The sequence below is a fragment of the Penicillium malachiteum genome, assembly GCF_028827825.1.
Source record: "Penicillium malachiteum strain IBT 17515 chromosome Unknown utg000005l:1.0-9002435.0:326005.0-9005861.0, whole genome shotgun sequence".
Lineage (NCBI taxonomy): Eukaryota > Fungi > Ascomycota > Eurotiomycetes > Eurotiales > Aspergillaceae > Penicillium > Penicillium malachiteum.
The window spans coordinates 4,120,696-4,142,514 of NW_026643099.1; the positions used below are offsets into that span (position 1 = coordinate 4,120,696).

The 21,819-nt window shown below is 44.7% G+C and overlaps 11 protein-coding genes across 11 annotated transcripts; 4 read left to right on the forward strand and 7 right to left on the reverse strand.

Moving 5' to 3' along the window:
- Window positions 1-545: 545 nt before the first annotated feature.
- On the forward strand, window positions 546-2,664 carry N7483_011543 (Alpha/Beta hydrolase protein; the record flags this gene model as incomplete). The annotated part of the gene is made up of 5 exons (XM_057094970.1): window positions 546-834; window positions 912-1,077; window positions 1,142-1,404; window positions 1,474-1,593; window positions 1,949-2,664. The coding sequence occupies 5 exons, from the start codon at window positions 546-548 to the stop codon at window positions 2,662-2,664; spliced, it is 1,554 nt and encodes a 517-aa protein (XP_056940941.1).
- Window positions 2,665-3,697: 1,033 nt separating this feature from the next.
- N7483_011544 (uncharacterized protein) lies at window positions 3,698-4,227 on the reverse strand (the record flags this gene model as incomplete). Its single annotated transcript, XM_057094971.1, has 2 exons — window positions 3,698-3,891; window positions 3,984-4,227. The coding sequence occupies 2 exons, from the start codon at window positions 4,225-4,227 to the stop codon at window positions 3,698-3,700; spliced, it is 438 nt and encodes a 145-aa protein (XP_056940942.1).
- A 432-nt stretch (window positions 4,228-4,659) lies between these two features.
- Window positions 4,660-7,710, reverse strand: N7483_011545 (uncharacterized protein; the record flags this gene model as incomplete). Its single annotated transcript, XM_057094972.1, has 6 exons — window positions 4,660-5,365; window positions 5,432-5,532; window positions 6,242-6,434; window positions 6,517-6,711; window positions 6,779-6,968; window positions 7,020-7,710. The coding sequence occupies 6 exons, from the start codon at window positions 7,708-7,710 to the stop codon at window positions 4,660-4,662; spliced, it is 2,076 nt and encodes a 691-aa protein (XP_056940943.1).
- A 476-nt stretch (window positions 7,711-8,186) lies between these two features.
- On the forward strand, window positions 8,187-9,421 carry N7483_011546 (MBL fold metallo-hydrolase; the record flags this gene model as incomplete). The annotated part of the gene is made up of 4 exons (XM_057094973.1): window positions 8,187-8,217; window positions 8,278-8,425; window positions 8,480-9,238; window positions 9,298-9,421. The coding sequence occupies 4 exons, from the start codon at window positions 8,187-8,189 to the stop codon at window positions 9,419-9,421; spliced, it is 1,062 nt and encodes a 353-aa protein (XP_056940944.1).
- Window positions 9,422-10,381: 960 nt separating this feature from the next.
- Window positions 10,382-11,832, reverse strand: N7483_011547 (P-type ATPase; the record flags this gene model as incomplete). Its single annotated transcript, XM_057094974.1, has 5 exons — window positions 10,382-10,791; window positions 10,916-10,980; window positions 11,037-11,431; window positions 11,499-11,606; window positions 11,671-11,832. 5 exons carry the CDS (start codon window positions 11,830-11,832, stop codon window positions 10,382-10,384), a joined length of 1,140 nt encoding a protein of 379 aa, XP_056940945.1.
- A 1,783-nt stretch (window positions 11,833-13,615) lies between these two features.
- Window positions 13,616-13,976, reverse strand: N7483_011548 (uncharacterized protein; the record flags this gene model as incomplete). The annotated part of the gene is made up of 2 exons (XM_057094975.1): window positions 13,616-13,875; window positions 13,952-13,976. The coding sequence occupies 2 exons, from the start codon at window positions 13,974-13,976 to the stop codon at window positions 13,616-13,618; spliced, it is 285 nt and encodes a 94-aa protein (XP_056940946.1).
- Window positions 13,977-15,184: 1,208 nt separating this feature from the next.
- Window positions 15,185-15,852, forward strand: N7483_011549 (uncharacterized protein; the record flags this gene model as incomplete). Its single annotated transcript, XM_057094976.1, has 3 exons — window positions 15,185-15,251; window positions 15,301-15,394; window positions 15,417-15,852. 3 exons carry the CDS (start codon window positions 15,185-15,187, stop codon window positions 15,850-15,852), a joined length of 597 nt encoding a protein of 198 aa, XP_056940947.1.
- Window positions 15,853-15,854: 2 nt separating this feature from the next.
- Window positions 15,855-16,037, forward strand: N7483_011550 (uncharacterized protein; the record flags this gene model as incomplete). Its single annotated transcript, XM_057094977.1, has 1 exon — window positions 15,855-16,037. One exon carries the CDS (start codon window positions 15,855-15,857, stop codon window positions 16,035-16,037), a length of 183 nt encoding a protein of 60 aa, XP_056940948.1.
- Window positions 16,038-16,445: 408 nt separating this feature from the next.
- On the reverse strand, window positions 16,446-17,676 carry N7483_011551 (ankyrin repeat domain-containing protein; the record flags this gene model as incomplete). The annotated part of the gene is made up of 2 exons (XM_057094978.1): window positions 16,446-16,893; window positions 17,219-17,676. The coding sequence occupies 2 exons, from the start codon at window positions 17,674-17,676 to the stop codon at window positions 16,446-16,448; spliced, it is 906 nt and encodes a 301-aa protein (XP_056940949.1).
- A 90-nt stretch (window positions 17,677-17,766) lies between these two features.
- N7483_011552 (uncharacterized protein) lies at window positions 17,767-18,100 on the reverse strand (the record flags this gene model as incomplete). The annotated part of the gene is made up of 2 exons (XM_057094979.1): window positions 17,767-17,867; window positions 17,905-18,100. 2 exons carry the CDS (start codon window positions 18,098-18,100, stop codon window positions 17,767-17,769), a joined length of 297 nt encoding a protein of 98 aa, XP_056940950.1.
- A 1,945-nt stretch (window positions 18,101-20,045) lies between these two features.
- On the reverse strand, window positions 20,046-20,609 carry N7483_011553 (uncharacterized protein; the record flags this gene model as incomplete). The annotated part of the gene is made up of 1 exon (XM_057094980.1): window positions 20,046-20,609. The coding sequence occupies one exon, from the start codon at window positions 20,607-20,609 to the stop codon at window positions 20,046-20,048; it is 564 nt and encodes a 187-aa protein (XP_056940951.1).
- Between the last annotated feature and the right edge of the window lie 1,210 nt (window positions 20,610-21,819).

Consider the following 21,819-nt stretch of genomic DNA (forward strand, 5'->3'; position numbering starts at 1 on the left):
AGTGAAAGTGAATACGCATGAACGAGATGAAGTTGACAAGGTTGGTAGTGCGTGATTACCAGTTAAGAGTATGTGCAATTTCAAAATGACGTATATGCGAGAAGAAAAGCGAAAAACGGGTCTTCAAAACATTGAATGTTCAAGTTTTCATCCACTTGAATGTTTCTCACTTGGGTAGTCAACCGTTGATGAGGTATAGATACATTTTCCTTAAGCTTCGAACATGATTTGATTGTTCTCCCCTCACTGTGGCGTTGCGGGGAACTCCACATCTATCACGGATATATGTATCGGCTACCCCACAATTCAATGTCACTTTTCATTCAACCTTGGAAGTTTACAAAGCTCAGGATACCCCAGGATTCCAAGGTTTGAATCCTCCCCCACATTATCCGCACCTAGTGGCTGAATTTTGACTTGAATATAAATCCGTCGGGAAACAATCTAAATCCGGTTTCAAGTTCATCCATTTCATTTTTTCACTACGTAAAGTGCATCCTGTTACAACCACTTACTCTCGAGCTCAACACATCAATCTATTTAACATGGAAAATACGACCGGAAATATCTCCATCATCCAAAAGGATATCTCCTCATTGAGACATCCTCAGGCTCGCTACAATGGGCTGAATCCTGGTTCGGTCGTTCTAGACAAGGGTTCCCAAAAGACGCCGCGCTCTCGGCCCCTGCAGGTCGATACCATATGGGAGAGAGACATCATAGTGTCACTCAGAGATGGAATCCAGCTTCGCGCTGATATATTCCGTCCCCAGAATGCAACTGAAAAGATACCCATTCTTCTTGTTTGGACCCCCTATGGAAAGTCCGGAACTGGTGAGTAGTGTTCCTCACATACATTAATTCTTCACTATATTCTCCATTAATTTCAATGTTCTAACATAGGTTGTTAGGAATGTTCTCTATGGAGCTTGTCCAGGCACGTGATGGGATTCCAGAAGAGATGCTGAGTGGATATGAGTGCTTTGAAGGCCCAGATCCAGCGGAATGGAATTTACATCAATATGCGGTCGCTCATGTAGATGCAAGAGGATGCTTCAAGTCACAAGGTGATCACGTGTATGTTCAACTGGAATCTATAAAGTATATCCACATGTCCAATCCAATGCTAAAAGAGAGGCAGATGGCATGGAACAACTGAGGGCCTTGATGGCTACGATACTATTGAGTTCCTGAGTCAATTTGAATGGAGCAACGGGCGTGTCGCTTTGATAGGAAACTCATGGCTAGCCACTTCGCAGTGGTTTATTGCGGCTGAGCGTCCACCGCACCTCGCCTGTATCCTGCCTTTGGAGGGCTTGAGTGATGTATATCGTGAGACACTTTGCCGTGGTGGTGTTCCATATTTGCCTTTCTGGACATTTTTGCGGGATAATGGACTCTATGGTATTTGAACTTCCTGTTTCCGACTCCTGTTATGCAACCCATGAGGTACAAATGGACTGATCTGTGCAGGCGAGAATAAGCAAGAAGACGTAATTGCCATGGTGGAGAGACACCCGCTCATGAATAAGTACTGGGAAGATAAACGAGCCAAGGCTCACCTGATCGAGGTGCCTGCGTACGTTCTCGCGAGTATGTCCACGGGATTACATACTGTCGGATCAACAAGATGCTTTGAAGATATACCCCATCAAAATAAGTGGTAAGTACTTTTCTCATTCGTGCTTCTCTGAAATAATTTTCTGCATAAGACGACTTAATCGAAAAAACAAAAAGGTTACGTCTTAATCCGACCCAGGAGTGGCATGACCTCTATCAACCTGAGACCGTGTCTGATTTAAAGGGTTTCCTTGAGCATTTCATGAAGGACGTCAAAAATGGCTGGGAACAGATGCCAAGGGCACGGATATCTGTTCTTAGATTCAATCAGGTATATATTTCATTTCTCCTCGTCGTCCTATCTATTGTGGTATACTGAGGCTAACAGCTCAGTCACCATTGGTCAATATCCCATTCTCCAGTTGGCCTCCCGAGAAGACTGTGTATGAGAGATACTACCTCGCAGATGATGACGTGCTCCATCAACGTAATTCTTCAGAAATCGGAAGTGTTTCATATCAAAGTGATGTACCTGCCATGCAGATGGATAATGACAGTGAGGAGGTAATGTTCAAACACACATTTACTCAGAAGACGACGGTGGTTGGTTCTTCCAAGGCCATTCTTTTCATGTCATGCCCAGACCATGACGATCTTGACATCTTCGTTCAACTGCGGAAACTCGATCGCAACGGTAAAGTACTCCAGAACATCAACATTCCTCTTCAAGATCTTGGCGTAAAGTCGGATGAGGTGGATGATATCAATGTACTGAAGTACTTGGGACCAACTGGTGTGCTCAGAGCCAGTCATAGAGCCCTTGATACCCATCTATCGAAACCACATTGGCCGATGCACGACCATGCAAACCCGAGAAAAATTACACCCGGCCAGGTGGTGCGAGTGGAGATAGGTATATGGCCAGCGGCTATACAGTTTGAAGCTGGAGAAGGCATTTCTCTTAAAGTGTCGGGTCATCAGATGATCTTGGCTGAATTTGCTCCGCTTCGTGGTTTGTTCAAGAATGGGAACAAGGGCAGACATGTAGTGCATTTTGGAGGTGATTTCGCTAGTCATATTTTGATTCCCACGGTATCTTTTTAAAGCTGCATAATCAATGTACCTGGAAGATAATCTTATGAACATAGCTCCTTGAGATAAGTGAGTTCAATAATACACAAAATTATAGCCAGGCTGTAGCTGGGAGGGACTGGAATAGAGGAGTAATCTTTGATTTTTCATTGGGGCACTTCCGAGTCCGAATTTCTCATGGCCCTAGCCGGAGACGAATGGTTGAGGACTGCACAGGTGCATCTAATCATACCCTCTCGAAGAGTAGGCCACCCTGTTCGAGAACCAACTATCTGGAGGAACTCCTTCCACAAACGCTCTGGACTTCCTTGGTTTGATAGTATCCCAACCCCCGTGACATAAAGATGGATACCCGACCCGGTTTGAACCCAGCGTTCTCGGAGGGTTGGATCATGATACTGGTCAATCCTGAGGAGTGTTGCGGGAGGTTGGAGTAGGGAGGTTTCTTTATGTGCGTTGAGCTCTGCGCATTGGAAGCGTGTGAAGACCCATAGGTATGAAACAGCAATCAACAAACAGAAGGAATGATAGTACGCAGTACTGGTAGTGGATCGGATTTCACTGATGAGTGTCCCTGCATGGACGACACATTCCCGCGAGAGCACTGGATTATCGCGCATCCAATCGACTAGGCAAGATTCTGCAGCTGCCGCCTCTTCTTCCGACGCGTACCATCCTGAGGAAGCGTAAAGCTGTTTCCTTGAGACATGCCTCAGAATCTCAAGTAAGTGGTAAAAGGTATTTCTGTTATCCGGATTGCCAGAGAATGAGGACAGCGAGAATGGATCTGGGGCTAGAAGTTTATACTTCCAATCTAGTCTCCTGTAGGATAGTAATAAGCGTCGACTATTTGAAGATGCCCCTTGATCCTGGGCGTTGAAGTCGGAAAGAGCACAAGATTGAGATGTGTGTATGGCTCGACTTTCTTCCACAAATAGAACAGCAAGTAGAACCAGCTTATTAAATTGTGATAGTTGCTGCAGTACGTCATTTAATGCCCAATTCATGCAGAATATCTGGTTTAGGCTCATTGGCTCCGATTGGCCTAAAACTTGTTAGCCATGAATGCTTTAAGGCCGGGGAATCGAGATTGACCATTCAAAAGATCTGAAAAACTGCCCCATTGATCTTCGTTGCGCGTTTTCCACAGAATATCGGACGAAGGAAGCTTTTGTCCGTAATCCCCTGCAGTAAATGAAATGTCGACTCCCAAGAAGATGAATGACAAGCAGTCCACGACTAAAACAAGTAATGTCAATTTTCATGAAATAGTGTAGCGAACATTCGACCGGGAAGTTCTGGAAAGCAATACAAATCATGAATCAACTTACTAGCAAAACAGTATGCCAGCCGTCTTGCCGACTCGCAACGAATCCAGGACTGCCATTGATTTTGGGATTGAACATTGTTCATCTCTGTAGATAACAGGCAATCTTTATTTGTAGACGATAGGACAAATCGCCGCATGAGTGTAGCTAGCCAGGCTCTATATGCTAGCAAATTCACAGCATTATCTTTAAAACCTGTAAACATTAGGTCGACAACCAAGAGCAAGGCACACTGGGCCAAAACCATTGTGTCATATCCCCGGGATTTCAAGGCCTATGGCTCGGTTAGTTAATTCGAAATGGAGGTGAAACGGCAACTAGCGATCAAGTGCAACATACATCAATTGGAATGGAGAGTCTCAGTAGCTCTGTAAGCATCGAGGCATACTTATATCGTTTAGAAGCCTTAGTATATTGGCATCCAACGGATGCCACAGCCAGGGCGAGGATCCAGGGGGTATCATTCTGCTCCAATAACGACGGATGAATAAACGACAATTGTTCATCAAAATACTCATAATACAGTTGAATAAAAGAATTGAAAACAGAACATTGCGGAAAGGGAAATGCCTTGAATCGAGGATCCGCCTGTTGGGCGTAGAACGCAAGAATAATTTGGTATGCATCATCCAGATTCGTTCTGACGTGACAAAAGTTCTCCGCCACGGCGATATCATCATCACTCAGTTTTGCAGCGAGTAGATGGGTGGAATTTGATGTTGCTGCCAGGCCATGACGCTGCTCTCGCTGTTGATTCAGTGCGGAAGCCCCCCCTTTCCGGTGTCGAAGGCTCTTCTGTACGCAACAGACCCTCGTGGCTTTGTGGAATAAAGGCACCTGAGACAAAAGGGAGCGGAAAGTAATCTAATTGAGTTGCTGATTCCAGCGCCGAATGGTCAAGCCCTGGATAGCTTTCGGGGAAGAAAGAGGCGTAGTCGAGCGTCCAGGGGAAGTCGGCGTACACGTTCAGACCCGCCCATGAGACGTTGTCACTAGCCAGAAAAGCGACTTGGCCAACCTGCAGTTCATGAGAAGTACTCGGGTTTAATTGGAAATTCGAGTGATCAGATGGTAATTGTCCGGCCGGCGATGAGATTTGTACAGCATCGCCCACGATACTGGTGGTTGGTACATCAGAGTCTGACTCATGCGCTTGGTTTTGCCAATCTTCAAGACGAGATAATCGGCCATTGGAGAGTCGATTGGGGTTACGGTTTCGTTGAACACAATTGCGGCCTCTGTCCTGACACCGGTCACAGGGATTTCCGCCGCTGCATTTCACCTTGTCTTTGGAGCAACCTTGACAAGCACCAGCGCCTCTTGTGCGAGCAAGTAGTCCTTGAGCTTCAGTACCATGTATTGCAACATGGCGAGATAGCGTATCCCTTCAATATAATTTTATAAGCATGAAGTTTCCCGGTCAAGGTGCCAATCAAATGCTGAAAACTCACCGCCGTGAGAAGGATCGGGAACATAGGGGGGCAGGCGTACGGGCGCGCTCCCGAATGACGGCGAAGATGACGCTCAAGATGCTCGCGTCGAGTGAATTTCTCTTGGCAATAGTTACATTCCATACCAAAATAATGCAGCACAGCCTGTAGCCTGGACTGAATAATGCGTCTTACCCTGACTTAGAGGGGAAGTTGTAACTTGAAGTGTTGAGGCGGAAACTGGCGGCAAACCCCACAATTTCCCCACATTTTACCTGACCATTTTAGAACGCCACAGGGATGAAGGTATCTGGAGGTGCAGACCCCTCAAACCGCGGGGCCCAGAAATTTAATTGAGCGTTCAACTAGAGATGGGTTTCGTGAAATTTGATAGGTTATCCTACATTACCGGCCTCAACTCGGACTTCTTTACTACTACGTAACTAGACTCGAATCTCGATGGAACATTGAAGACAAAATGAAAACAAGGATAAAAGGAGTAATACACATCTGCATGTACTATTTACACGAATCTAAAGGCCATACGGGACATCTGTCATGAATAAATATACACATTCGGATAAAATATATCGCTTGCAGAGTTACAGATGGGAAGAAGATGCAGTTCCTGACCAATCCGACTGCTGCTTGTCTGAAGATTGCATAAACGGCAGGCGAAGAATAGCAGAGATGAAGGGTAAGCAAATTTTGCTAGCAATTGAGATAGACTTGCCCAAAACTCCATCAAAGTCCAACGTCTATCAATAGGGGAGCAAGTTAGTGCATCTGTGCTTGAATTTTCAGTAGAGGTTCTGTTCATGCGACCCTTACCGGCATTGAGACTCCTCCACTTTTCCAAACCCAGTTGAAAGAACGCTCAATCATGGCAGCCTCATATTTATCACAGGCCAGTGAGATTTCCTTGGTCTTCGGTGAGGATCCACTTAAGGCTATATCGTTCAGTTCGAGCAAATGTGGGAGAATATCGGCGCAGTCATGCATTGCTTGGTTTCCGCCCATGCCACTATTGGGTTGAAGACAGTTGTTAGCCCAATTACGTTTGACTATGTGTTGTGCAACTAGCTTTGAGGATTCAAAATTCATACCGATTGGGTTGCATGGCGTGAACTGCATCACCTAAAAGCCAGACTCGAGCATGGCCTTTTCCTGGCTCTCCTCCATGACTCGTCTGTCGAAGTTGTGATCTCCAATTTTTATCTGGCTTGTTACTGGCTCGCAAAGCTGTAACATAGATGTCGCTCGATTCCTCGTCATCTTGACCTGTCTCAAGGAGAGTTTGACTATATTCCAGAATAATAGCATTTTGTCAGTAATTCTTCTCTCAATTGAAATGCGGTTGTGACTGACAAATCAGGGGCCCAGTCCTTGATCATTTCAAGACAAAACTTGAGGCGATCCGGAACATCCTTATAATTATCGTATTCCTTGGATAGAACCTTTGGGATATTCAATCCCCAGTAGAACGAGGCATCGGCCTCGTCGTAATCAACACCGTTATTGGCCGTCTGGTTTTGATCGCGCTTTGCGGGTTTGTACACTATAAACCATGTCAGTGGGACTTTCCGATCTGGTAGTCACTGCATCTTACAAGCATAAAAAAATGAGATCCCGTTAGAAAATACCAGGACGGGACCCTTTTGAACTTGTGCCGGGAGTTTGTCGAGTCGATCCCTGGGGAGCTTTCCTTTGGATAAGAAAGACCAGTGAGAGTCAATGTTGACTATGTTTTCCAGACCAAGTGCTTTGTTTACTCGAGAGCCGCTTCCATCCGCCCCAATCAGGATATCGCATTCATCAGATGTGCCATCAGCAAAGAGAACCTTTACCTTCTCATCAGCACCAGAGGCGTCACGGATGATCTCAAAAGTAGAGAATGCCTTATCGTAGTGAGCATTGCCGCGCGGTTTCACCGGGTCAAGAAGTAAATTTCGACAAGTTACCCGGTTGATCGCGAAAGATTTGGAATACGTAGGCAAAGTAGTCAAATCAAGGATTGACTGGAACTTCGTGGAGTACAAACATGGAGCTGCACCTTCTGACGAAGCGGTCTGTCCAAATCTTTCGATAATCTTTTTTAAATCCTCATCTGCAAGACATGCCTTGAAGCCGGTAATCGCGGAGTCTCCTAGACGAATCTGATAGCCCTCTCGCTTACTATTCTCCGGGTCTCGCTCGTAAATAGAGAAAGTGACATTGTTTTTGAGAAGTCCGTTGGCTAGCAAAGCACCTGCGAGGCCAGCGCCAATGATAACAACCTTGAATGGAGCTGGCTCCGACATCTTCGGCACGAGCTGGGGTAAGGGGATGGTTTCTGTTAAGAGCTTTGCTTGGTCCCAAAGATTTGAGAGGCAAGTCTTACAAAATATTTCTTTTTCTCTCTCAAAGCCCTTGAATTCTGCTTAAATCTGTCACCTACCGCTATTGTGCGTCACATTATCTTGGTAATAAGTATTGGAAGGCTGGATGTCCTCGTGATCGACATTCCCTCCACCTTGCTCCGTTGCGGGGAGCCGATGCTGCAATATTCCAATATTACCAAATTTATTCGGAAACCCCCACCGGCACCGGCTCTCCACCAGTCAATTCAATTTTTGGATATGTTGACTACACTCCGCGTCTTCTTCTTGGTCTCTAACATTAGAAAAAAGAAATATCCTTTTTCTCATTCGAATTGGTATCCCATAAATTGGTCTTTCAACGCAGCTATCTGAGTACGAAAAATTCATTTGAATGCTCAAAGGGACATAATCTAATCATGACAAATGATACCACACTTGAATATTTTGGTACATGACCTGAATCAATTTATATTTGAATATTCTTTTATCTAATTACAATATTTCCAGGTGCCACAACATTCCGCCTCCGGGCAGCGGGCTTGGCAATCTTCCACGATACATGGTTGGATCGGCCATCACGGATGCCAAAGTGGTTAGATATCAACTCCGTAACTGAAGCGGATTACATTCTTATATCACACGCCCATTTTGACCAGTAATTGATCTCTCATTTCAGTTTGTTTACACACAATTATTAACTCTTCATAAGTCTTCCTGGTGCCGACAAAATTGCCTTAAATACAGGCGCCATCATCATCGCCAACTGTGAGGCAATCAACAGACTTCGGGATAAAGGTGTTCCAGACGATCAACTTGTCCCAGTCTCTGGAGGTGAGCGTATTCCATTGTTCACCAAGGATGTGCGTGATGCGGCAAAATCTGGACAAGTCGCTCTGCGCGCTGGCCCTCCCGGGGCACCTGCCGAGCCTCATCATTCGCTAGCTGTGGCGGATGTTCATATCTGGCCAAGTCTTCACTGCCTTATCCCTGGCACCCACGATACACTACCAGATATATTCGACTCTGGTACCGAGTATGCCGGAAGTGCAACGCCATATGATGGTACTTTAGACATCACTCGCGGGATGAAGTACGGGTTGTTCAGATTGAAGGAGATTATCGGAGAACAAAACATGGATAAAGATACAAGATCTTTCACAGATTGGATGGAGGATAAAAATGAGAACGTGATGTCTGCGTGTGATGGAGGGCAACTGTTGTTCAACGTGTTAATCGGGGGTAAGCAAGGGGGAAAGTCTAAAAACGTTTTATTCAACGGGCATCTCGGCGCGTATGAGGGTATTGTGAAGGAAATTCGACCAAAACCCGATATCGCAGTGCTGGGCATTGCTGGAAGGGCAAACCTGAATGGGAGACCATTTGACGGATCCGCAGCCATGTTTGCCACGAAATTGGTCAAGTGGATGGGAGAGCCGGAAAGAGTCATCTGGTGTTTGCATGATGAATGGTAAGTTTCCATGAAATGAGTCAGAGGGTGCTGCTTGGTGGCTAACCGGATTGACGTAGTCTCATAAAACCCTACCGGGTTGATACGACAGCTGCAACGCAAGCCGTAGAGGCGGATACGAGATCAAAAGTAATGGATCTGCAACATGGCCAGTTGTATAGCCTATTTTCTGAAGGGCCGTAGAGTGTGCTCTATAACCAGAAATTCGAGGTGGATTGCACATGTGGGCGAGAAGAAGTTACAAAACCAAGGAAGCAACAGAAAAAGTAATGTAAACGTTCAGTCATCAACTTGGACATTCAAAAATACCATACTCAAGTCTCCAGCAGCAAACTTGGAAGATATCTTTTCATGCCTCAAATGCTCCATCTGGTAAGATTCCATCAAGTTACTTACCCTGGGATAAAAAGGACCTCATCCATTCAATTTTCAGATGTTTATATTGCCTCCACAGCGTAAGCAATTTCTCCGCAGATGCTCCTTACATTCCAAGGTTGCTAGGTTCAAACTCTCCTTCCAAAGACATATACTAAAATGTAACGCGGCAAGTTGGATTACCTGGAATTCCATTATGTACCAAGAGCCAGGGAAAAAAATACAAAAAACAAAAACATACAACAGTCAGGATTCGCATGTGGTCACCCACCATACTACTAACTGACCGGCGTGTGGCTTAAGTACGGCTGAGCGGACGGGAAGCCCTGTTCTCCACACCCTGTGGTCGTATGTACTAGGTGGATGTAGATTTTGGACTATATAGAGCCTGAGTGTTAGACAACACAAGAGAGATAGAGAGTAGGGACGACTTGATCATTTTTGAAGATGATAATGACCGTGGGAAGCTAATAAAAACCAGTGCCATCATAGGTATGTTGATGCTTGGAAAATGTCATAGTAACAATTGGAATGATCCCACCAGTAGAATATCAGAAAGGCTTTTGTGAATAGCTTAACCTTGGAAGTGCTTGTGAAAACTTGAATTTGAACATTAGAGCTGTGTTGCCCAGATCGGTGGCAATGGTACATATTCAAACTAGATAATCATACTAATTCAAGTTCAAGGAAAAACAAAGACTCGGAAAGATGTTGTAAACCTTGGAAGCCCGGGGCCTGGAGCCAAAACTGAACATTAGTCATTCATTCCTATCGCTCTTCTACTACTTGTACAAATGTCTTTTTCACAGTCACTCCAGGGGGTTGTCCGTATGAAGCCACTGGCCTGAGCTCAGGATTCAAAGCCTCCTGGCTACCGTTGTCGTCTGCAAAATTGTTTGACCGCGGTGACGAAACGGTGTTAATCACGAGTTTGCCACTGCCCGCATCTATGTCAGGCCGCCAATAGCTTGGGTCATCACTTTCTTTCACACGATTGCTCTTGAAGCTATACAGCGGGTAGCTGACTGTTTTTCTTCCTTGTTTTCGCGCATTTCGTCCATACGAAATACTTCCATCCAGCAGCCAACGGAATAAGGGACGAAGGGTGATAAGGCTCCCAGCGATAATTCCAAGGCCTGTTTCGATGATAGACCAAATAGCAATTTGATAAGTGGAATCTTTGAATCAGAAAACCGAAGAAGGTAGAAGATCATTAGTACAAGGTCCGATCTAACATCAGCGATAAAGGGGATTGTATCACAGACTGTGTAAATCTAAAATACAACTTGAAAGGTCACTCACATAGGAAATCTGAATCAGCATAGTAATGCAAAAATGGAAGTCGAATCACCACAGCCACACTTGCACTAGTAAAAATCAGCCTTTGACCATTTAGCGCGTCAAAGGGGACAAAATTACTCACATGGCCCCCAAGCTCAAAATACTGCCAACTGCTACTTTTGTTCTTTGGTTCATCTGCAAATTCCAGACCAAAATGATTGGCAATATTCCAAGGGTGAAATCACAAATTATCGTGAGGGAACTGTAAAGATAGGCAATATCAAGCAAAATTTTGACGCTCAGACATGTCCCAGAGCCTGCTGAAGGATCTGCTTGATCCCAGAAGTATGATATTGGGTGACAGTCGAGAAGCAAGACAAGCCAGAACATGAGAGCAATGATGATAGCAAGACCAATGACTGCATACAGTATCATTCGATGTAGCTTTTTGACTGTCAACCGGAGTAGTGCAAGCGCAATAGATACCTTTGCAACAACGGATGCCCATAGATATAGCATCTGACCAAGCCACCACCACTATAAAGATCTGATTAAAAAATTACACATTCAAAAATAGGGTGAACATTGAAGACAAATGGCGTACAAGGAGTGCTCTTTTATATAACTCCAGGTTTTTGAAATCGGTTTCAGTGTGACCAATGCCATCCTTTGACCCAATCATGCAACATGTACCTAATACGATGAACAAAGCCTGTGAGAGATAAGTTAGAACACAAAATATACCAAGTGTATTTGAACCTCCGAAGCAAGAATACCAACGCTGCAACCATCAGAGTATCATCCCAACCGAAGGCCCGGACAATATACATGCGCACGAAGACTCTCAACGAGACAGTGATAAAAGACAGGACCATCATCACGATTGAAACGGTAAAGATGGCCAAACTCCGACCCACGAGGGGCATCGAAGAGGCCATTTCGAAATTTCAATGATCTCCTTCTGCCTCCTGTTCTACTGCATTGAGATATCGTTGCTCAATGCCCGCCTGGCCAAATTGTGACAGGAAGTACTTTATCCACTCGCAAGGAGAATAAGAAGCTCGAAATTGGTCGAAAGGGGAAAAAGAGGAGAAAAAGAAAATTCTCAATCTCACGGAGAACGGAAGACGAGATATAAGCGATGCGGCTGGGCAACACATAACATCTCAAGCCGACGGCGCAACCACGCAATGGCATAGGGGCGTGAAGTGGAGTTCCACAGATCTCCGCCTCAACCCTTTCACTGATCGATTAAGTTGCTGAAGGCGATGGACGGGACGCATTGTAACAGATATTCTGATCTCAGGCAAACGTCCGTGTACTAAAATCTGCTAGGCCCCACTTTGTGGAGTAAATCGGCAATCTTTTGTCTGGGCTCGTGAGACGGAGGGAAATCCATCCAGTTAAAAAGCGCGACATCTCCACATTGGAGAACACTATTGGGGCCAGGATCGGGATATTTTTCCCGGAAGGGGTACGGCATTGAGATTTTAATCTATTCCGCCGAGATCTAAACGAACGCCCAGAACACAAATATCCCGCAAGAAGCATAGTGTATAGAGAACAATAAGAGCTAGTGATTCTCCATTTCAAAAGTACGGAGTACGGAGAAAAATTAGTCGAGCTGAGATGAAACAATACCTTTTTGCCGAACTCCAAAGAGGAGCTTGAAACATCATCCGCCGGATGACATATAATTGCCAGTGATTTATACCTATTGATATCTATTATTGCCCAGGCACTTGAGGTGGCCAATCCATCATCCTCAACTATAACATTGAAAACTGGACATCTAATTATCTTGCGTACAACATTTGCACGATCCGTATGGGCAATCTTGGAATACATGTCATGTGGGAATAGAGGGGGTGTAAGCTAGCCCAGACTGTATTTCTATTGCTTGGTTTGTGGCCATCAATTAGCCTATGAGCCCGGATACCAGATTCGAATGCTCTACTCCGGACGAGTACTTGATTTCACAGTTTGATAACCTCAAGGCTCACAATTGACTTGATATTTGCACTATAAGTTCCACTTTTATGTCGTATCCGGTACATACGACCACAGGGTGTGGAGAACAGGGCTTCCCGTCCGCTCAGCCGTACTTAAGCCACACGCCGGTCAGTTAGTAGTATGGTGGGTGACCACATGCGAATCCTGACTGTTGTATGTTTTTGGTTTTTCCCTCTTTCTCCTGGCTCTTGATGAGGGAATTCCAGGCAATCCCTTCACCTGAATCCCCTCTTTTTCATCCCCAACGGAACACTCACAATTGCATCTGGGTGGGAATTAGCTACTAGTACTTTGATAATAACTTGAACATATTCCAAGGCATTCCAAGCTTGTCTGTCTTCAAGTTGTCAACAAAAGAAGACACCACTATAATGATGCCATTGATATGTAGAGGGTAGGTCCTAGGGGTGCAAATCGTGATGGCTCACTACATAAGCAGGAATAAAAAACCTCTAGGGCTTGGAAACCTTCCAGGTTAGGATGGAAGGTGCCCAAGTGCCAACGAATTGATGGATCAAATTAGCCAACAAGAGCAGAGCGATGTATTGGTTCCCATTAGTCTGACTGATTCCTATTGTTTGATCAATTGAATCTTCAAATCTTCTTACCCCAGATTCAAGGCTCATTCGAGTCCCTCCTCTGATGCTAGCAGGATAAGAAAGAGAATGTGCAGTTAAATTGATGTGATAAGGTTGCTATGATATATGCTCAGCCTAATTCCTTCAGAACATCGACTTTACGGCCATCACTTGGCTGGGTTTCGTCGGGTAGGTCGACCGGTCCATGAGCAACCGTTCCACCTGAAATAACCCGAATGCGAAAGACGGGCTTTTCTCCAGAAGTCTTCATGCATTCATGGTGATATTTCCCACCGCTGCTTGACTTGTTGTCACCGTGTGCTCTGTGCCAGCGTCCAACAGGGTCCCCGTAGCAATTGAGATTTCCATACTGGATATGCTCAGCGTAGTCTGCTAATGTTGCCTTTTTATCCAGCTCACGCTTTCCCTTTGCCTGCAAGAAAACAATTAGCGGGGGAGGACAAACGCTTCAAGTGAGGATAGCCGACCATATTGGGATTCTATTTGGTAAATGTAATCTGCTGGCAAGTGCCAATCCGCAGCAACAGAAAAAGCTTCCAGTGAACAGGTCCCGAGGTCGACTGGAGGATAAAGATAAAGGAAGCCCTTCAAGTTATTTTGCAAATATATAGGTAATGTTTGTTTGTCTAGATGTCGGCGAGAATTCGACTCTTTGGTGCCGTCAGGCTTTGTACGGGAACTGGGAATGGCATTAGAAACTTGCAATGTTTGAATTCAATGGAGTGTGATCTTACCTCGTCCACAGATAGCTAAGCAAAAATTTACTCTATCAAATAGCCGCAAGGATACTTGGACGTATGGAAGACCTGGTTTGATCTTGGAGTTGAATTAAGAATGGAGAGCAAGGAAAGTAGGGAAATTCCACTGAGTATTTATGTTTAATAGACAGACAGTATTCCTATCCAGACAGGGATGGGATTTAGTGCTCATCACATCCAGATGTACTATTAAAAGTAAGATACATGAGTACTCCTTATATACATTCGATCTAGAATAAACTGCCCAGGCTCACTCAACCGTAGGATCGGCAGAAAGACCCACCGAAAGGGGCATTGCCGCACTGCCAAAAGCCACCATCGACCAAAAACGCAATTTATAGAATTCAATCAAGACCAATTAAAGCTCTACAGAGATTCGAGGGCTTCCTGGCGGCTGTTGATTGATTATCAGTGCTTTTAGGGATATGAAACATTTGGATACATAGAATGAAACTTGGTAAGATAAGATCATCCTGAGATCAAGTGCCGAGTTTCATCTTGCTGAGCTGGGTAGCTCAGAACCAAATAGACGCATGTTTCTCCATACTCCGTATATTAATCCGAGTCCACCTTGGCATGTATATGGGCAAGTTTCACTACGCGCTGCGAATTGCTTCCTTAGGCAGCGTGGTGGGCTAGGCGCCCTTGGCTGAAAGCAGTGTGTTGCAGGCCGTCACTTGGCTCCCTAATTGGCCAACTCCAAACTTCCAGGCACCCCGCCAAAAACTATCCTAGTTCAGAACTTCGGACTGCCCTTTACACAGACTCTACCATCACTCCTCAGATCCTCTATATCCAGCCAGCAAATTATTCTCTCGGCCAAAATGGACCAGAAAGAATCCTAGTGGGTAAAATCCCCGTCGAAATCACCACGAAATGCTAATAATCATCGCAGTGAATGTCTATATGTGGTTAGGAATATGATTAAACTGCATCTGGAAGCCCGGAATGATGAGAAATCAGCAACCGCAGATGCGACAGTCATCAGTGTCTTTGAGCCTTTTACTTTATCCTCTGTGTTGATTGTTTGAATAAGTGAAAGTCTTCGATCGGCGGTTTGCTACTCAGCTTCAAAAAGACGAAAAACTTCAACCTTGGACAGCCATTATCCAGAAAGATTATCATCATTTGTTCGCGATAGTGGCGCTGAAGGTTTCTTGTTGCGCTCAATAATGATGGTGACGTCGCAAAGCAGGATGAGCCATGGAATAAAGTCCAGGAAGAGGCATATCTGCATGATCATCTCTTAGATCTATACAAGACAGAACTTATGGTCTACAATTTACTGAAGGATTTACAAGGGAAAGATATTCCTGGTTTGTTTGCCACTGTTCTCATACCAGGAACTGATACAGATATACTAGAACCAGTCACTCAAGGCTTTCCTGGGATTCTTTCAAAACATATTGAAGGATTTCCTTTGACTAATATCGCTCATCACGCTCCAAAGGAAACCTGGCAATCTATCTGTGATGAAGCTATCAGGATTCTTCATTTACTGGGCGATCGGGGAATTCTCAATGAGGATGTTAAAACCAGGAGCTTCATCGTCAATCTGGATTCCGAACAGCCAAAAAATTCAAAGTGACTATGATCGACTTTGCGCTCTGCAAATTCCGGGAAGATTATAAAGACGAACAGGAGTGGAGTGAATCGAAGGCCATACAAGAAGAAGAAGAGGCAATTGGACTCATCATGCGAGATAAACTTAACGGCGGATTTGTGTATCAACGATCGGAGCGATACAAAAAGCCAGCTAGTTACTACGAATGAAATTTGAATTCAAGTTATTTTGGGAGATGGCCAAACGGTCTTTATTGTCTCATTATATAGCACTGGCAGTCAACACTTGAACTCAAACCCTGGAGTAAAGACCCCAGCACACAGCGAGGTTGGAAAGAACATAGCGTGTGAGTTTACTAGTAGTATCTTTCATTGAAAGAAGCTCTCAGCAAGTTGATGCCAATGGTATGGACTAAGTTGAGTATTCATATCACCGCTAAAAGAATTATAGCCGCTTGCAGTGCCTAGCCTTAGGTTCTAAATCAGTTTCTCTGTGTAAAATGTGGAAGCAAATTTCGAGTTTGAGTATTTATCTCTACTATCCCTTGCCATCATGAAACAAGCAGATTTGCAATATTCTGGGTCTCCTTAAAATGTTCGCGACAATGGAAGGTGGATCTAATAAAATGTGCAATATGAACCGAGATTTGGATCTACACACCAGTCATCTGGAGACAGCCGGGCACGATCCAAAAGAGTTTGGTAATTCAACCCGTCGATGTTTTTGATCTCTGTATTAGCGTTTCGCGCACAAAGTATCCCGATTGTCTCCATTTTGATATTCCGAGCGGCCTTGTGAAAAGAGGTCTCACGGGTGCACGCATCTCGAACATTGATCGAAGCGTGGGCATTCAGAAGAACGTTGATACCATCTACCCATCCCTTGGCTGCAGCCAAGTGTAGCGCCGTCATATCTTCCGCCATTAAAGCATCAGGATCAGCCCCACTCAACAAGAGTAGCCTCAAGATTATTGGCTCTGGCCGCAACGTGCAACGGAGCAGTCCCTGGAGCGTAAGGTTCGGAGAGAGCGGGAAGATCGAGTAAAGTTCCATGCTCGAGCAATAACTGGAGTATATCAATTGGTTTACCGTTTACTGCTTCATGTATCGGTGCCCAACCCTCATGAAACGTCAGCTAGGTAAAAAAAGCAACAGATTGGGAGGTTAAACCGACATGATTATAGCTTCGAGCATTCAAGTCCGCTCCGTTTTTTAGCAGCAATTTTACCGTTCTTGGATCGTTTTCCATGCATGCTTCCTGTAAGGCGGTCCAACCAGCGCTGTTTCTGGCGTTTGGATTTGCACCATACTGCAGTAAAAGCTCTAGAATAATAGCATGCTTTCCAGGCATAGCCCAATGTATGGGAAATCTACCGCTGGTCATTGCAGACCGCTGGTTGATCTTGTTTACCAGACGATAGTAGCTCAGGCTGTACTGTCGGATATTTGGTATAGCTCCCTGGACCAGCAGAAACCTTGTAACCTCTGCGTCTCCAAGCTCGGCCGCTATTGAAAGCGCGGTGCGTCCAGTACGAGGATCCTGAGCATCGATGTCGACATGACTCAAAATTATCTCTATTATAACCAGGGAGCCTCGTCGTATCGCGTACAAAAGTTCCTTAACGTATCTCGGATCAGGAGTGGCCTTTCTTGTGTGCAATAACGAAGCGAGCGAGGACGACGTTGCAGTATTCGAAAGCTGCTCAACGTATTCGATAATTAAAAATCCAGCATCATCATTGAATTTGCGCTTTTGTTCTGGAACTGAGGCTTCTGAGTCGGTATCACCAGCATTATTATCAAGTTTCTCGTTTCCCGTATGTGAGACAGGGAGGTCTTTGGTCATCATTATCGAGGTTCTGAAGGAGAGAAGACTTGCAAATGTTAGTGGTTAAATTTGTGCAGAACAACGTAGGATCAATTTCAAGTACACAAAGTGTTAGATTCCCCATGGCATCCGAGAACATTCCCTTTGTAATTTGAAAGCGCGAGATGGAGGCAAATATCCCGCCTCTATTGAAGTACCACGAAACAGACCCACTTTAAATGCGTAGGATACGATGAATCTTTGAATTACCTTCTAGATTCTGAGCGAAGGAGGTTTCGGGCTGAAAGTGCCTTTCAAGCCTCTGCTGAATCTGAAGGCAGTCCTGATGACAATTTTCGATGGGATCAAGCAGATCATTTAAAGCTTGTCTAAGCTGAGAGTCTCCATCAATAACTTCTCGTACATCTGGAGATTCTAGAGCTGTCTTCAAATTTTTCAGTAGCATGTTAAAGTTTTTTCACGTCACGATTGATGCTCAATATCTCGCGTGGAGCGTCTCTGATTGTAGTGAAAAACTGGTAAAGTTTCAATGAAGCTGTAAGTGAGGTTTCTGCCAGTGCCGATATAGAATAGACCGTCCCAACAGCTTCCAGAGCCATTTTATTGCTCACTCGTAGCTAAGAACTACTAGTAAGAAGCGATTCTAGGTTAATATATCACACCAGTCCTTAACCTCGGAACTTTATCAAACAGGAGAATTGACGAAGAGTTGCCAATCTTGGACTTGTTTTGATTCCGAACGGAATCTTGCAAGTCACAATCGTAATAGTCGAGAAGAACTCGTGTCAGGATTCGAAACTCTACCTCATGCGTCAGAGGGGTTAAAACCCTTGGAAGTACCAATTCAGCTGAGTGGGGTTTTGAGCGGGGTCTTATGCTTAGAGAAATGCACAGACCTGGAGGCTCAATGAACAGCAAACCGCCTCTAAGTAGTAATACTAGCAATATGTAGGAGTGATCCACTCCTAGTGAATACCATTTCTGAGTCTCAAACTATGTACGTGTGGGTGTTTTTGTAATTCATTTACCCTGCCCATCACCGAACCTTCGAAGTGATATGCAGACACTCCACTCGATCGCCGCATCCTTTTGGACAAATTAATCATCTAAGCTTGACGCAAGCTGAGAACTTCAAAAGAATCAGTCGTCAGCTTTTCGGAATCACGGTGAAAAAAGCCTGAGAAGAGATTTGATTACTGCAAAGTTCACGCCCATACCTCCCGAGGCGATCTTCCCTATCAATTCACTCCTCGGCTCCGTTGAGACCTTTCTGAACGGCATTTAATGCTCAAATATACAACTTACGCCAAGCCACTTGCTTGCGTCGATTGAGGATTCTAATTCCCACTCATTTCGGTGGATTATTTGCCTTGATTGACATTTCTGATTCATAAAGCTTGCGCTAAGCAACTTGGTTGATCTCGGTGTTCACATCATCACCTCAGTCCATACCATTATGGCTTCCAACTTGATCTCAGTTTAGTCACTGCATGGCTGGACCTAACCTCCCTAACGTCCCCCGGAGGGGCTCTAATACAGAGGTAGTGGCACAGGAAAGCAGCATGACCGTCTAGAGCACAGCTACACAATCTTGCTGCGTCGCACTGATCTTCAAAAGTTGCGGACGATATTCAGGTGGGTGCGAGGGCGGCGAGCCGCTCACACTAAATTCATGGACGGTATGTGACCACCACCTTAGACATGCTGTTGTATTGTTTGCATTTTTTGATCCTCTTTCCGACATTCAAAAATCAGGAGTCATGGCCTATAGAGGCTATCTTTCTGATCAAACTTCAGCAGAGATCCTTCCGACCGAAAATGACATCAAGATGAAGATTTGTTTTCATACTACTAGTATTTACCATTCATTCACATACCATCCAGAGATGGAAGAAATTCCACTTTTCTCAAATTAAGCTTAGTTCGGTAGTTTTGAATAGCTCTTTTTGAAAATGAATTACACGGCTATTGCTTGGTCCTCGCCCGGTGATGGTTTCCAAGGTTGATGGCTTGGGCTCTTGCCTCGGTACTGATCTGTTACGGTGTAGCCGCATAAAAATGGCCGGTTTATATACATATCTCTTCTCATTCAATCCTTCAACAACTGTTTTCATATTTGTGTACTAGTACCAGTTGACAGCTTTGGTGTCTTATCGCTGCCTAGTCTAGTAGTTGCCTATATACAGTGGAGAATCCTAAGATTACGTTTACTTGAATGCAATTTGAGGAATCTGAGATCTCATATTCAACTATTTTCCTGAAAGGCTTCAAAACGACTGTGCCTTTCCATACCCTCAACTCTCAGGTAGATTGTGTAGTAGATTCCTCTTGTAGATCTCTTGTCGTTCAAACTCTCCAAGGAGTACCAATAGTGAGACCTTTGGGCCCAATCACTCCACGGTATGACCTCCGGGACAAATAGCAAGGAAAAGTCGCTTCAGAATATCCTTCTGGGGACCATCAGGAAGCCCATTGATGTCGCGCTTCACCAAAGGTACATAATGGAGAAACAGACACATGTCAAGGAGACCCCGAATGTCCGAATCCTGATCGTGGGTCATAGGGAGATGCATGAAAATTTGCTCATAGAGCACCATTCGTTGGACCAAGCCGTCATGGCACAGTCTCTCCAGGCATGCGTTAACCACGACGCAGTTGTCATTTGCCACGTGAAGACCAGAGAGTCGGTGAATAGCCCACATGAGTGAGCGGTGATTGCTTTCCAGGGTCGCTCCGTTGATGTCGTTGACCACCTCGAGGTAACGGGGCTCCAGAGTAGAAGGCAGCAACATATCAGTATGCAGCGGACGCGGGACATGCGTGAATGGGCCTTGGGCCAAGGGGGAATCCGGGCGAGGAAGTAAAGATTCAGGAATCACAAGGTTCTCCCCATGGGCTGAGGTACCCTCAGGGTGCACGTGGGAGGCATCTTGGTGGCTGGTGTTGGAACTCATCGTCTAGGATGAAGGATATTGTTTAGATGAGTCTGTCTGAATAAATATCCCGAGATGGGGGAAGAGATACTCACCAAAGGAATCAAAGATTTCTGATTCTTTCTGACTCTGAGGGGAGTTGTAGTGGAGAGGGGACAGTGGAAGGATGAGGAGAGGGAAGAAGGGAAGTGATGGAAGTGATGGAACAAAGAACAAAGGCCAAACCAGGGGAAGAAAAGATTTGATCGCTGCCTAAGAGTATTCAAATTGGACGGAATGGAGTAGAATGATGTTGACGATTTTAACCCTGTTAGCCCTCTCTCTTGAGATCAAATGGATTGGATTTACCACTATTACAAGTGTATATGTATCCATATCACCTAAGTAGGTTAATAAAAAGTCTTCTAGAGACCTTTTTCTTGTGGTAGTCTCCTTGAGCTCTCCTTTTTGTGACGTTTATAGGATATTTACTTCAATCTTCACTATAATGCCAGTGAGAGCTTTGGGGCTCATATTGGCCCAAGGCGATGCGCCTACTACAGCCTTCTAATAAATCATCAAGAAGTTTATACCCTCTGTCAGGCTTTTTCAAGCATATTAAGCACTATAAAAATGAAAATTATTTCATAATGTTTTTTTTTTCATTTCTTTATCTGTGGTTTTCTCTTCGTACACATTTCACTTATACAGATATCTTCATGGCTTGAATGTCCATCACTATCATGACTAGTATAATTCCAGGCCCACTACCTATTTATGTGTTCTAAGGTTGCCTTGGTAATATTGTTTGCCTAATTGAATGAATGGATGTGTGTGTGTGTGTGTGTGTCAGTGTGAGGGAAGGTGATATCTAAGGACGAGATCAGATGGTATACACCCACCTGGTATCAACAGAGTTGACAGAGCATTTTAATCCTTCAAATTTTCACAATATCACGAGCTAGCCATTGGCTAAACCTCGGTTTTGGGCTACTACCGTCTATAATTCCTGTGAAATACTCCCCAGAGTACCCATCATCTTCCATATCTGAGACACCGCATCGCCAAAATGGCCCAATTGTCAGAATAGATCCATTCCATGAAATGAATTTTCCCCCAATTTTACTTGAACTGATATATGCCAGGTCTCTAAAGCATCGTCACTCTTTGAAGGGCCCTCCCTAGTGAAGGAAGCAGCATGGCAAGACAAACTCAATTCCTCGTGCTGCCAATGCTTTGCAGTCCGTGAAAG